Source organism: Salmo salar, chromosome ssa14 (genome assembly GCF_905237065.1).
Source record: "Salmo salar chromosome ssa14, Ssal_v3.1, whole genome shotgun sequence".
Classification (NCBI taxonomy): domain Eukaryota; kingdom Metazoa; phylum Chordata; class Actinopteri; order Salmoniformes; family Salmonidae; genus Salmo; species Salmo salar.
The window spans coordinates 91,942,934-91,958,282 of NC_059455.1; the positions used below are offsets into that span (position 1 = coordinate 91,942,934).

The window sequence follows — 15,349 nt, forward strand, 5'->3', positions numbered from 1 at the left end:
GGCATGAGGACTGCAGATGTGGCCAGGGCAATAAATTGCAATGTCTGTACTGTGAGACGCCTAAGACAGCGCTACAGGGAGACAGGACGGACAGCTGATCGTCCTCTCAGTGGCAGACCACGTGTAACAACACCTGCACAGGATCGGTACATCCAAACATCACACCTGCGGGACAGGTACAGGATGGCAACAACAACTGCCCGAGTTACACCAGGAACGCACAATCCCTCCATCAGTGCTCAGTCTGTCCGCAATAGGCTGAGAGAGGCTGGACTGAGGAGAGGCTGGACTGAGGGCTTGTTGTAAGGCAGGTCCTCACCAGACATCACCGGCAACAACATTGCCTATGGGCACAAACCCGCCGTTGCTGGACCAGTGCTCTTCACTGATGAGTCGCGGTTTTGTCTCACCAGGGGTGATGGTCGGCTTTGCGTTTATCGTCAAAGGAATGAACGTTACACCGAGGCCTGTACTCTGGAGTGGGATCGATTTGGAGGTGGAGGGTCCGTCATGGTCTGGGGCAGTGTGTCACAGCATCATCGGACTGAGCTTGTTGTCATTGCAGGCAATCTCAACGCTGTGCGTTACAGGGAAGACATCCTCCTCCCTCATGTGGTACCCTTCGTGCAGGCTCATCCTGACATGACCCTCCAGCATGACAATGCCACCAGCCATACTGCTCGTTCTGTGCGTGATTTCCTGCAAGACAGGAATGTCAGTGTTTTGCCATGGCCAACGAAGAGCCCAGATCTCTATCCCATTGAGCACATCTGGGACCTGTTGGATCGGAGGGTGAGGGCTGGGGCCATTCCCCCCAGAAATGTCCGGGAACTTGCAGGTGCCTTGGTGGAAGAGTGGGGTAACATCTAACAGCAAGAACTGGCAAATCTGGTGCAGTCCATGAGGAGGAGATGCACCTGCAGGACTTAATGCAGCTGGTGGCCACACCAGATACTAACTGTTACTTTTGATTTTGACCCCGCCTTTGTTCAGGGGCATATTATTCAATTTCTGTTAGTCACATGTCTGTGGAACTTGTTCAGTTTATGTCTCAGTTGTTGAATCTTATGTTCATACAAATATTTACACATGTTAAGTTTGCTGAAAATAAACGCAGTTGACAGTGAGAGGACGTTTCTTTTTTTGCTGAGTTTATATGTAAAACACATGCCAAGGCAGCAGATAATCTTCCTGGGGTCCAGCAAAAATGTAAGGCAGTAAAATACATTATAATACAATTTTTAAACATGAAATACATTTTACAACAGTTTATCAACAGTTTATCATAATATATTATACCCCACAGCCACTACTCTACTACAACACCATCCAGGTGTGTGTGTGTGTGTGTGTATGTGTGTGTGTGTGTGTGTGTGTGTGTGTGTGTGTGTGTGTGTGTGTGTGTGTGTGTGTGTGTGTGTGTGTGTTTACAGTGTGTGTGTTTGAAGCATGTGTGTGTATTTTGATCAGTTTTTTTACTGCTGCATCAGTTACCTGATGTGGAGTAGATTTCTCTGTAGTCATGGCTCTATGCGCCTCCCATAGTCTGTTCTGGACCTGGGGACTGTGAAGACACCTCTGGTGGCATGTCTTGTGGAGTATGTATATGGGTGTCTGAGCTGCGTGCTAGTTGTTTAAACAGACAACTCTGTTTTTAAGAATGTTTGCACTTGATAACAAACAAACAAAAGTCTGTGCTTTATCTACCTTCTCAAGGAAAACATGTTAGAAAATTCAAACCTATATTTGATGGAGAAGACATGTTTTTGAATGATGTGCCATGCTGCCTTGTTGACGATATGACTGGGCAGCACAGATTACTGTTGGATTTGATCAGGCTGCTCCTCCTCAACGGTTCACACCGGTTCAGCCTGATCGAACTCCCTCAATCACGACAGATAAAAATGACTAATGTTGTCTCTTATTGTGGAAATATAATTTTTCAAGCAATCAATAAATGAAATGTTTATCACAGTGTTTACTATTTATCTATTTCTTTTTTTTTTATTCCTTTTTTTTATTTTTATTGATCTCTGATTTTCCCTTCTTTCCCGTTCCCAGCAGCCTCAGCAGCCCCAGGTGAAGGCCCAGCCGCCCCAGCGGCCCCCTCCCCCTGCCTTCACCCCCCAGGCTGCCTCCGCACCAGACAACCAGCCTCAACCAGGAAACCCCCCACCCATGGCCCCTCCCTCACAGGCACAGGGACCGCCTTACCCCACCTACCAGGGATACCCAGGGTGAATCAATCTATCTTTATTGTCCCAGTCGGCAGACTGTGTGAGAGTTGCACAACTGTTATTCGTCCGTTGTTCTAGTCACACTTCCATTGCTGTCTCTCTCTCTCTCTCTCCCCTTCTAACTATCCCTCTCTCCCCTTCTAACTATCCCTCTCTCCCCTTCTAACTATCCCTCTCTCCCCTTCTAACTATCCCTCTCTCCCCTTCTAACTATCCCTCTCTCCCCTTCTAACTATCCCTCTCTCCCCTTCTAACTATCCCTCTCTCCCCTTCTAACTATCCCTCTCTCCCCTTCTAACTATCCCTCTCTCCCCTTCTAACTATCCCTCTCTCCCCTTCTAACTATCCCTCTCTCCCCTTCTAACTATCTCTCTCTCCCCTTCTAACTATCCCTCTCTCCCCTTCTAACTATCCCTCTCTCCCCTTCTAACTATCTCTCTCTCCCCTTCTAACTATCCCTCTCTCCCCTTCTAACTATCCCTCTCTCCCCTTCTAACTATCCCTCTCTCCCCTTCTAACTATCCCTCTCTCCCCTTCTAACTATCCCTCTCTCCCCTTCTAACTATCTCTCTCTCCCCTTCTAACTATCTCTCTCTCCCCTTCTAACTATCCCTCTCTCCCCTTCTAACTATCCCTCTCTCCCCTTCTAACTATCCCTCTCTCCCCTTCTAACTATCCCTCTCTCCCCTTCTAACTATCTCTCTCTCCCCTTCTAACTATCCCTCTCTCCCCTTCTAACTATCCCTCTCTCCCCTTCTAACTATCCCTCTCTCCCCTTCTAACTATCCCTCTCTCCCCTTCTAACTATCTCTCTCTCCCCTTCTAACTCCTAACTCTCTCCCCTTCTAACTATCCCTCTCTCCCCTTCTAACTATCCCTCTCTCCCCTTCTAACTATCCCTCTCTCCCCTTCTAACTATCCCTCCCCCTCTCTCTCCTAACTCTCTCTGTCTCTCTTAACTCTCTCTCTCTCTCTCTGTATCTCCAGGTATGCATACCAGATGCCTATGGGTTATAATCCGTATGCAGCGTACGGCCAGTACAACATGCCCCCCGCTATGCAGCCCAACATGCAGCCCTACGTCCCCTATCAGCAGGCCCCAGCACCCGGACAGGGGGGCTTCCCCGGGGGCCCCCCCACACAGCAGCACCCCTACCCCTACCAACAGCAGCCCCAGCACCCACCACATCAACCATACTACCCACAACAATAACTACTGTGTAAACTCTATCATTCCCTCTCTTCCCCCTTTTCATCCCTCCCCTCTGCTATCCATCCTCCAACTGACAGCAGAAACCGTGATTCTACCCTCTGCAATAAATTCTCTCTCTCCCTCCCGCTTTCCCTCCTTCCCTCCCTCCCTACTCTAACCTTAATCTATCCCACCACCCTTGTTTTAATTAGTTTTTCATATCATTTTTCTAATTATTGCGTTGATTCCTTATTTAATTCCTAACTTCTCGTCCTGGTCTAACTGGCTTCCTGGTATGGGCTGGGCCTCTTTAGAACACTAAAAAATAAAACACAACATTTTATTGTCACATACCCCCGGACATGTGCAGTGACGTGGTGTTTTGCAGGGTCAGTCATAGTAGTACGACACCCCTGGAGCAAATGAGGGTTAAGTGCCTTGCTCAAGGATACATTTTCACTGCTAGCTTTCGGTTACTGGCCCAACGCTCTGAGGAGCCTCACTGCATTCTGGGATGAGGGGGCGTAGTCTATAGGCATGATTCCTTATTTGGGAGCGGATGGATGGTCCCATACAATGTCACTGATTGAGGGACCGAAGGTTGTGTTCAGTAGTGCGAATGTACGACTTGAACAAAGGTTCCTTATCTGTTATCAAACCGTTTTGCTACTGAATATGACCCAGCTCTGATCACCCAGCTAATTCCCTGGCGCTTCTATTACAACTATATCCTAGTTTTCTAATGAATAATACTGATGTACTGATCCAATGGAAACGGCCTGTAGGTTTTCTCATTTAGTTGAGGACCGTTGGAGATGCATTCTCTCCTACAATCAGAGTACGGCTGTAGATGTTTTTCTGGGATAAAGATGATTAGATACAGTGCCTTCAGAAAGTATTCACACCCCTTGACTTTTCCCTAATTTTGTTACAGCCTGAATTTAAAATTAATTATATTTAGTTTTTTGTCACTGGCCCCCTCGAAGTGGAATCATGTCTTTTTTTTTTTTTTTTTATACATTAAAATGCAAATGAATTAAAAATGAAAAGTTGTATTGAGTCAGTATGTATTCAAACCCTTTATGTCAAGCTAAAATAAGTTGCATGGAATCACTCTGTGTGCAGTAAGCGTTTTAACATGATTGTTGAATGACTACCTCATCTCCGTACCCCAAACAGGTTAAAGTCCCTCAGTCGAGCAGAGAATGTCAAACACTGATTCAACCACAAAGACCAAGGAAGTTTTACAATGCTTCGCAAAGAAAGGCACCTATTGGTAGATGGGTAAAAAGCAAAAAAAAGCAGACATTGAATATCCCTTTTGAGCATAGTGAAGTTATTAATTAAACTTTGGATGGTGTATCAATACACCCAGTCACTACAAAGATATGTCCTTCCTAACTCAGTTGCTCGAGAGGAAGGAAACTGCTCAGGGATTTCACCATGAGGCCAATGGTGAATTCAAAGTGTTATGTTTGGGACAAATTCAATACAGAACATTACTGAGTACCACTATCCATATTTTGAAGCAGAGGGGTGGCTGCATCATGTTATGGGTATGCATGTAATCATGAAAGAAGTGGGGAGTTTTCAGGATAAATAAATTAACAGAATGGCTCTAAGCACAGGTAAACTCCTAGAGGAAAACCTGGTTCAGTTTGCTTTCCACCAGACACTGGGAGATGAATTCACTTTTCAGCAGGACAATAACCTAAAACACAACAAATTTACACGAGTGAATTACCAAGACAGTGCATGTTCCTGAGTGGCCGAATTACAGTTTTGACATGAATCTACTTGAAAACCTACGGCAAGACCTGAAAATGGTTGTCTATCATTGCTCAACAACCAATTTGACAGAGCTTGAATCATTTTTAAATGAATAATGGGCAAATGTTACACAATCCAAGTGTGGAAGTGCATAGACTTACCCAGAAAGACTCACCGCTGTCGTCACTGCCGATGGTGCTTATACAAAGTATTGACTCGGGTGTGAATACTTATGTAAATGAGATATTTCATTTTCAATAAAATTAGCAAAAATGTCTAAAAACATGTTTTCACTTTGTCATGATGGGGTATTGTGATGTCATGATGGAGTATTGTGATGTCATGATGGGGTATTGTGATGTCATGATGGAGTATTGTGATGTCATGATGGAGTGAGAGGAAAAATCCATGTGATCCATTTTGAATTCAGGCTGTTAAACAAAATGTGGAATAAGTCAAGGGCTGTGAATGCTTAGTGAAGGCTCTGTATATATATATATAAGAGTGTATGTGGTTAACCAAACAACAGACTGTTTCTCATTCGCTCTGTGGTTCTAATGTGATTAAACACCTCTGGATACCATACCAGACACCTGTGTGCAGATTGCTGAGTGGACTTTATTCAGGAACATTGTCTTTGATCTTCAGAACCATAGACTTCTACATTTTTATACCATTTATACTTCCTTGTCCAGTGTGCTGAAAGCTACAGATGTAGTTTTCCTGTAGTTAAAGGAAGTAGCCAGGAGAGGGCTGGCATGGCCCCGAGAGCAGTGCATCTAGCGAGACGGTTGGAACTGCTACCACCAAAGGGATAGATACAGGACTCTAGTGCCCAAAAGCCAGTTTTAACATAGGCAGGTGCCATTGAGGACATCCACCATTTTGAAGTAGTCAACTGGGTGGGACTTCCTATTGGTTAATGAAGGATCACATAATTACATCCAGGTCCCGAGGAAGGATCAGCCAATGAGTTGTACTTGTGAGCAAACATTCCATAACTCCAGGTGGCAGTAAATCACCGTCCTTGGCTTTATACCTGTTCAAACAACACACTCCAGGTGGCAGTGTGCACCCTTCCAGTTAGTTCACCAACTCATAGACGTGGTAGAAGAAAAGTGACTCAACGGCTCTGCGCTCAGACACGCCATAATGGGACAGGTACAATGATGCTGTGTCTAAGTCCACAAGGCTATTTACCTGTCTCACTTATTTTTACACACACACACACACACACACACACACACACACACACACACACACACACACACACACACACACACACACACACACACACACACACACACACACTCTCTCTCTCTCTCTAACACAGAGATTTGTTTTATTTAAATGTACCACCAATCACACTCCTAACCTCCTGAGCGTTTCCAGGTAAATTATAATGCAAATGAATTCCTCTGAGGTCATGATCTCATCCAATCACAATTTCCAACGTCTCCAGATATATTAACTTGGGGGGGGGGGTGTGTGTGTGTGTGTGTGTGTGTGTGTGTGTGTGTGTGTGTGTGTGTGTGTGTGTGTGTGTGTGTGTGTGTGTGTGTGTGTGTGTGTGTGTGTGTGTGTGTGCGCGCGTGTGTGTGCGCGTGTGTGCGCGCGCATTGACATAAACCTAGAAAACGTGTATGTGTGTGAGTCTGACAGATTGGCGCCCAGTGTGAGGTCAGCTCAGAATGACTCTGCGTCCATCTCTCTCCTCTCTCTGCTCTCTCTTCTCTTTCTCCTCTCTCTCTCTCCTCTCTCTCTCTCTCTCTCTGCTCTCTCTCCTCTCTCTCTCTCTCCTCTCTCTCTCTGCTCTCTCTCCTCTCTCTCCTCTCTCTCCTCTCTCTCTGCTCTCTCTCCTCTCTCTCTCTCTCTCTGCTTTCTCTCCTCTCTCTCCTCTCTCTCTCTCTCCTCTCTCTCTCTCCTCTCTCTCTGCTCTCTCTCCTCTCTCTCTCTCTCTCTCTCTCTCTCCTCCTCTCTCTCCTCTCTCTCTCTCCTCTCCCTCCTCTCCCTCCTCTCTCCCTCCTCTCCCTCCTCTCTCTCTCCTCTCTCTCCTCTTCAAATACATCAAACACCTTAATAGGGGAGGACGGTACCGTGGTAATGACTGGAGCAGATGGTGGAATGGTATCAAATACATCAAACAGACGGTTTCTTGTGTTTGCTCCCGACGCTCATAGGTATAACACGCCCATGCTTTAGCTCTGACTCACACACTGACTCTCACACACACACTGACTCACATACTGACTCACATACTGACTCACATACTGACTCTCACACACACACTGACTCACACACTGACTCACACACTGACTCTCACACACACACAGACTCACACACTGACTCACATACAGACTCACATACTGACTCTCACACACACACTGACTCACACACTGACTCACATACAGACTCACATACTGACTCTCACACACACACTGACTCACATACAGACTCACATACTGACTCTCACACACACACTGACTCACACACTGACTCACACACTGACTCTCACACACACACTGACTCACATACAGACTCACATACTGACTCACATACTGACTCTCACACACACACTGACTCACACACTGACTCACACACTGACTCACATACTGACTCTCACACACACACTGACTCACATACTGACTCACATACTGACTTACACACTGACTTACACACTGACTCTCACACACACACACTGACTTACACACTGACTCACACACTGACTCTCACACACACACTGACTCACATACAGACTCACATACTGACTCTCACACACACACTGACTCACACACTGACTTACACACTGACTCTCACACACACACACTGACTTACACACTGACTCACACACTGACTCACACACTGACTCTCACACACACACTGACTTACACACACACTGACTAACATACTGACTTACACACTGACTCACACACTGACTCACACACTAAGTCACACACTGACTCACACACTGACTCACTCAGCTTTCTAATAGGTTTTATATCATATGTGGGTCTATGTCTGAGCCTTGGGGAGATGAGGCCGACACTCAGCCTCCTTCCCTGCCCGCTGTGCCTACCATACTATATCACCAGACTAGCAGCTGACTGTGCCTACCATACTATACCACCAGACTAGCAGCTGACTGTGCCTACCATACTATACCACCAGACTAGCAGCTGACTGTGCCTACCATACTATACCACCAGACTAGCAGCTGACTGTGCCTACCATACTATACCACCAGACTAGCAGCTGACTGTGCCTACCATACTATACCACCAGACTAGCAGCTGACTGTGCCTACCATACTATACCACCAGACTAGCAGCTGACTGTGCCTACCATACTAAACCACCAGACTAGCAGCTGACTGTGCCTACCATACTATACCACCAGACTAGCAGCTGACTGTGCCTACCATACTATACCACCAGACTAGCAGCTGACTGTGCCTACCATACTATACCACCAGACTAGCAGCTGACTGTGCCTACCATACTATACCACCAGACTAGCAGCTGACTGTGCCTACCATACTATACCACCAGACTAGCAGCTGACTGTGCCTACCATACTATACCACCAGACTAGCAGCTGACTGTGCCTACCATACTATACCACCAGACTAGCAGCTGACTGTGCCTACCATACTATACCACCAGACTAGCAGCTGACTGTGCCTACCATACTATACCACCAGACTAGCAGCTGACTGTGCCTACCATACTATACCACCAGACTAGCAGACAGATAGATGGATACATAGAGGGAGAGAGAATTTTGTTTGCGTGTGTTTCAGATTCAGTGCAGTGAGAGCTGCTGTTGTGTTTGAGAGAGAGAGAGGCATCTTGTGCACCGTGCAGATGACTGACATAGAACAGTGGGAGGCGGCCCGGGGGGAGACGAATGGGGGAGACGAACGGGGGAGACGGACGGGGGAGACGAACGGGGGAGACGAACGGGGGAGACGGCCGGGGGAGACGAACGGGGGAGACGAACGGTGACGTCTCCCTCAAGAAGATGTCTAAAATGACCTGACCGCAGCCTCTCAGGTGAGATTTGACACGGACACACAGAGGAGCTCCCGGGTTAATGGATCAGCTCCCACAAGGTAAAAAAACACACACTCTATTTATTAACGTGGCAAATAATATTTTACTTTGTCGTTGTCCACATCCTGTAATGATGATGATGTTGTTTATGTCGCTCGGCTGTCGATGCTTCGGGTTTTGCAGTTGTTATAGATAGGCCTATATACATGGGTTAGTCAGCCCCCCCCCAGCCAAATTACTTTAGGTTATTTTCATAACGAGGGCTGACAGACAAGCCCACATGGTCAGTCAAATATTATGAATAAATGTTTACTAAATGTTGACAAACACCGGATAACGGGACGACCGGATAACGGTTCTGAACAACTCAGGTTCACAAGCTTTGCTGAATGGGCACCGAATAATTAGGTCAAATGGCAACTTGATCAACCAGCTGTGACAGTGTGCTGCTCTGGTCCAGCTGAGATAGAGGTAGAGAGAGGGAGGGAGACCGAGGGAGGGAGGTAGAGAGAGGGAGGGAGACCGAGAAGGGTAAGGAGAGAGGGAGGGAGGTAGAGAGAGGGAGGGAGACCGAGAAGGGTAAGGAGAGAGGGAGGGAGGTAGAGAGAGGGAGGGAGACCGAGAAGGGTAAGGAGAGAGGGAGGGAGGTAGAGAGAGGGAGGGAGACCGAGAAGGGTAAGGAGAGAGGGGGGTAGGTAGAGAGAGGGAGGGAGGGAGACCGAGAAGGGTAAGGAGAGAGGGAGGGAGGTAGAGAGAGGGAGGGAGACCGAGAGGGGTAAGGAGAGAGGGAGGGAGGTAGAGAGAGGGAGGGAGACCGAGAGGGGTAAGGAGAGAGGGGGGAGGTAGAGAGAGGGAGGGAGACCGAGAAGGGTAAGGAGAGAGGGGGGAGGTAGAGAGAGGGAGGGAGACCGAGAGGGGTAAGGAGAGAGGGAGGGAGGTAGAGAGAGGGAGGGAGACCGAGAAGGGTAAGGAGAGAGGGGGAGGTAGAGAGAGGGAGGGAGACCGAGAGGGGTAAGGAGAGAGGGAGGTAGGTAGAGAGAGGGAGGGAGACCGAGAAGGGTAAGGAGAGAGGGAGGTAGGTAGAGAGAGGGAGGGAGACCGAGAAGGGTAAGGAGGGAGGGAGGGAGGGAGGGAGGGAGGGAGGGAGGGAGGGAGGGAGGGAGGGAGGGAGACCGAGAAGGGTAAGGAGAGAGGGGGGTAGGTAGAGAGAGGGAGGGAGACCGAGAAGGGTAAGGAGAGAGGGAGGGAGGTAGAGAGAGGGAGGGAGACCGAGAAGGGTAAGGAGAGAGGGAGGGAGGTAGAGAGAGGGAGGGAGACCGAGAAGGGTAAGGAGAGAGGGAGGGAGGTAGAGAGAGGGAGGGAGACCGAGAGGGGTAAGGAGAGAGGGGGGGTAGGTAGAGAGAGGGAGGGAGGGAGACCGAGAAGGGTAAGGAGAGAGGGAGGGAGGTAGAGAGAGGGAGGGAGACCGAGAGGGGTAAGGAGAGAGGGAGGGAGGTAGAGAGAGGGAGGGAGACCGAGAGGGGTAAGGAGAGAGGGGGAGGTAGAGAGAGGGAGGGAGACCGAGAAGGGTAAGGAGAGAGGGGGGAGGTAGAGAGAGGGAGGGAGACCGAGAGGGGTAAGGAGAGAGGGAGGGAGGTAGAGAGAGGGAGGGAGACCGAGAAGGGTAAGGAGAGAGGGGGAGGTAGAGAGAGGGAGGGAGACCGAGAGGGGTAAGGAGAGAGGGAGGTAGGTAGAGAGAGGGAGGGAGACCGAGAAGGGTAAGGAGAGAGGGAGGTAGGTAGAGAGAGGGAGGGAGACCGAGAAGGGTAAGGAGGGAGGGAGGGAGGGAGGGAGGGAGGGAGGGAGGGAGGGAGGGAGGGAGGGAGGGAGGGAGGGAGGGAGGGAGGGAGGGAGGGAGACCGAGAAGGGTAAGGAGAGAGGGGGGTAGGTAGAGAGAGGGAGGGAGACCGAGAAGGGTAAGGAGAGAGGGGGGAGGTAGAGAGAGGGAGGGAGACCGAGAGGGGTAAGGAGAGAGGGGGGAGGTAGAGAGAGGGAGGGAAACCGAGAAGGGTAAGGAGAGAGGGGGGAGGTAGAGAGAGGGAGGGAGACCGAGAAGGGTAAGGAGAGAGGGAGGGAGGTAGAGAGAGGGAGGGAGACCGAGAAGGGTAAGGAGAGAGGGAGGGAGGTAGAGAGAGGGAGGGAGACCGAGAGGGGTAAGGAGAGAGGGAGGGAGGTAGAGAGAGGGAGGGAGACCGAGAAGGGTAAGGAGGGAGGGAGGGAGGGAGGGAGGGAGGGGAGGGAGGGAGGGAGGGAGGGAGGGAGGGAGGGAGGGAGGGAGGGAGACCGAGAAGGGTAAGGAGAGAGGGAGGGAGGTAGAGAGAGGGAGGGAGACCGAGAGGGGTAAGGAGAGAGGGAGGGAGGTAGAGAGAGGGAGGGAGACCGAGAAGGGTAAGGAGAGAGGGAGGGAGGTAGAGAGAGGGAGGGAGACCGAGAGGGGGTAAGGAGAGAGGGGGGAGGTAGAGAGAGGGAGGGAGACCGAGAAGGGTAAGGAGAGAGGGAGGGAGGTAGAGAGAGGGAGGGAGACCGAGAAGGGTAAGGAGAGAGGGAGGTAGAGAGAGGGAGGGAGACCGAGGGAGGGAGGTAGAGAGAGGGAGGGAGACCGAGAAGGGTAAGGAGAGAGGGAGGGAGGTAGAGAGAGGGAGGGAGACCGAGAAGGGTGAGGAGAGAGGGAGGTAGAGAGAGGGAGGGAGACCGAGAAGGGTGAGGAGAGAGGGAGGTAGGTAGAGAGAGGGAGGGAGACCGAGAAGGGTGAGGAGAGAGGGAGGTAGGTAGAGAGAGGGAGGGAGACCGAGAAGGGTAAGGAGAGAGGGGGGAGGTAGAGAGAGGGAGGGAGACCGAGAAGGGTGAGGAGAGAGGGAGGTAGGTAGAGAGAGGGAGGGAGACCGAGAAGGGTGAGGAGAGAGGGAGGTAGGTAGAGAGAGGGAGGGAGACCGAGAAGGGTAAGGAGAGAGGGAGGTAGAGAGAGGGAGGGAGACCGAGAAGGGTAAGGAGAGAGGGAGGGAGGGAGACCGAGAAGGGTAAGGAGGGAGGGAGGGAGGGAGGGAGGGAGGGAGGGAGGGAGGGAGGGAGGGAGGGAGGGAGGGAGGGAGACCGAGAAGGGTAAGGAGAGAGGGAGGTAGGTAGAGGGAGGGAGGGAGGGAGGGAGGGAGGGAGGGAGGGAGGGAGGGAGGGAGGGAGGGAGGGAGGGAGGGAGACAGAGGGGTAAGGAGAGAGAGAGGGAGGGAGGGAGACAGAGGGGTAAGGAGAGAGAGAGGGAGGGAGGGAGACAGAGGGGTAAGGAGAGAGAGAGGGAGGGAGGGAGACAGAGGGGTAAGGAGAGAGAGAGGGAGGGAGGGAGACTGAGAGGGGTAAGGAGAGAGTGAGGGAGGGAGACCGAGAGGGGTAAGGAGAGAGGGAGGGAGGGAGACTGAGAGGGGTAAGGAGAGAGAGAGGGTGAGAGATCAGAGTGATAGGTTTGGTTGAAAGCCCAGTGAAGGCTGTGAGCTGGAGGTCATTAGGGGTAAAATATAATGTATATTAGCTCAGCCAGGCTACAGGAATAACACACACACACACACACACCTGTCTCAGTGGGTCAAGTGAATTCCACAGAGAAATATGACACACACACCTGTCTCAGTGGGTCAAGTGAATTCCACAGAGAAATATGACACACACACCTGTCTCAGGGGGTCAAGTGAATTCCACCTACAATACCCCATAAAGACATCACAATACCCCATAAAGACATCACAATACCCCATAAAGACATCACAATACCCCATAAAGACATCACAATACCCCATAAAGACATCACAACACCCCATAAAGACATCACAATACCCCATAAAGACATCACAATACCCCATAAAGACATCACAATACCCCATAAAGACATCACAACACCCCATAAAGACATCACAATACCCCATAAAGACATCACAACACCCCATAAAGACATCACAATACCCCATAATGACATCACAATACCCCATAAAGACATCACAATACCCCATAAAGACATCACAATACCCCATAAAGACATCACAATACCCCATAAAGACATCACAATACCCCATAAAGACATCACAACACCCCATAAAGACATCACAATACCCCATAATGACATCACAATACCCCATAACGACATCACAATACCCCATAAAGACATCACAATACCCCATAAAGACATCACAACACCCCATAAAGACATCACAATACCCCATAAAGACATCACAATACCCCATAATGACATCACAATACCCCATAAAGACATCACAATACCCCATAAAGACATCACAATACCCCATAAAGACATCACAATACCCCATAAAGACATCACAACACCCCATAAAGACATCACAATACCCCATAAAGACATCACAATACCCCATAAAGACATCACAATACCCCATAATGACATCACAATACCCCATAACGACATCACAATACCCCATAAAGACATCACAATACCCCATAAAGACATCACAACACCCCATAAAGACATCACAATACCCCATAAAGACATCACAATACCCCATAATGACATCACAATACCCCATAAAGACATCACAATACCCCATAAAGACATCACAATACCCCATAAAGACATCACAATACCCCATAAAGACATCACAACACCCCATAAAGACATCACAATACCCCATAAAGACATCACAATACCCCATAAAGACATCACAATACCCCCATAAAGACATCACAATACCCCATAAAGACATCACAATACCCCATAAAGACATCACAATACCCCATAAAGACATCACAACACCCCATAAAGACATCACAATACCCCATAAAGACATCACAATACCCCATAAAGACATCACAATACCCCATAAAGACATCACAACACCCCATAAAGACATCACAATACCCCATAAAGACATCACAATACCCCATAAAGACATCACAATACCCCATAAAGACATCACAATACCCCATAAAGTCAAAGCAAAAGCATCCTGTTTCCATTGATCATTCTTGAGATGTTTCTACAACTTGATTGGAGGAGTCCATCTGTGATAAATTCGATTGATTGGACATGATTTGGAAAGGCAAACACCTGTCTATAAAAGGTAGAGCTCTGAGACAGGATTGTGTCGAGGCACAGATCTGGGGAAGGGTACCAAAAAATGTCTGGAGCATTGAAGGTCCCCAAGAAAACAGTGGCCTCCATCATTCTTAAATGGAAGACGTTTTGTACCACCAGGACTCTTCCTAGAGCTGGCCCCTGGCCAAACTGAGCAATCGGGGGAGAAGGGCCTTGGTCAGGGAGGTGAACAAGAACCCGATGGTCACTCTGACAGAACTTTAGAGTTCCTCTGTGGAGATGGGAGAACCTTCCAGAAGGCTCTCTCCTCTGGCACAGGGGCACCTGTTGGATAAGCAGAATGATGGCGCACCGTCCTAAACACACACACACACACACACACACACACACACACACACACACACACACACACACACACACACACACACACACACTGGTCCCTGCATCCCGCCTTCATTCGTCACACTCTAACGAGTGTCACAGTTTCTGCAGAGTTCAGCTCTCTTCTCCTTAGAGCATCCCATAATGTCTGTTACCATAGTGATCAGCTGAACCCATTAGCCATATGCTTCACTCTCCTCTTCCTGCCGATTCTAAACCTGCCCTCTTTTCCATCCCTCTCTCTCTTAATCATCACTCTGTTCTTCACTATCCTTTCTCTCTCCCTCCCTCTTTCTCAGTCTCTCACCGGCCGGAATGTGGTTTTTCACACCAGTGGGATCCAGAGCTCAGCTCGGAATTCTGGGAATATTGCTGCCAGCAGATTGGATGATGCTTCCCACAGCTGCTGTTACTAACGCCTGAATAAACACGCACGCACGCACGCACGCACGCACGCACGCACGCACGCACGCACGCACGCACGCACGCACGCACGCACGCACGCACGCACGCACACACACACACACACACACACACACACACACACACACACACACACACCTAGACCTGACCAGGAGAAAGAGAGAGGCAGTATTAGCTATTATATGGGCTCTGCAAGTCACATTAA

General features: G+C 49.3%; 1 protein-coding gene across 4 annotated transcripts in view; it reads left to right on the top strand.

Annotated features, from left to right (window-relative positions):
* Positions 1-5,789, top strand: part of LOC106593672 (programmed cell death 6-interacting protein) — a 46,296-nt gene extending 40,507 nt beyond the window's left edge. For 2 of the 4 annotated variants that reach the window (XM_045695012.1, XM_045695015.1), the window contains exons 17-18: positions 2,062-2,237; positions 3,225-5,789. In XM_045695012.1, coding sequence (XP_045550968.1) covers positions 2,062-2,237; positions 3,225-3,450 — 402 coding nt within the window. In that variant the 3' untranslated portion in view covers positions 3,451-5,789. The remainder of the gene's footprint in view (positions 1-2,061; positions 2,238-3,224) is intronic. The other 2 variants (XM_045695013.1, XM_045695014.1) reach the window with 2 other exon arrangements.
* The last annotated feature ends 9,560 nt before the right edge of the window (positions 5,790-15,349 follow it).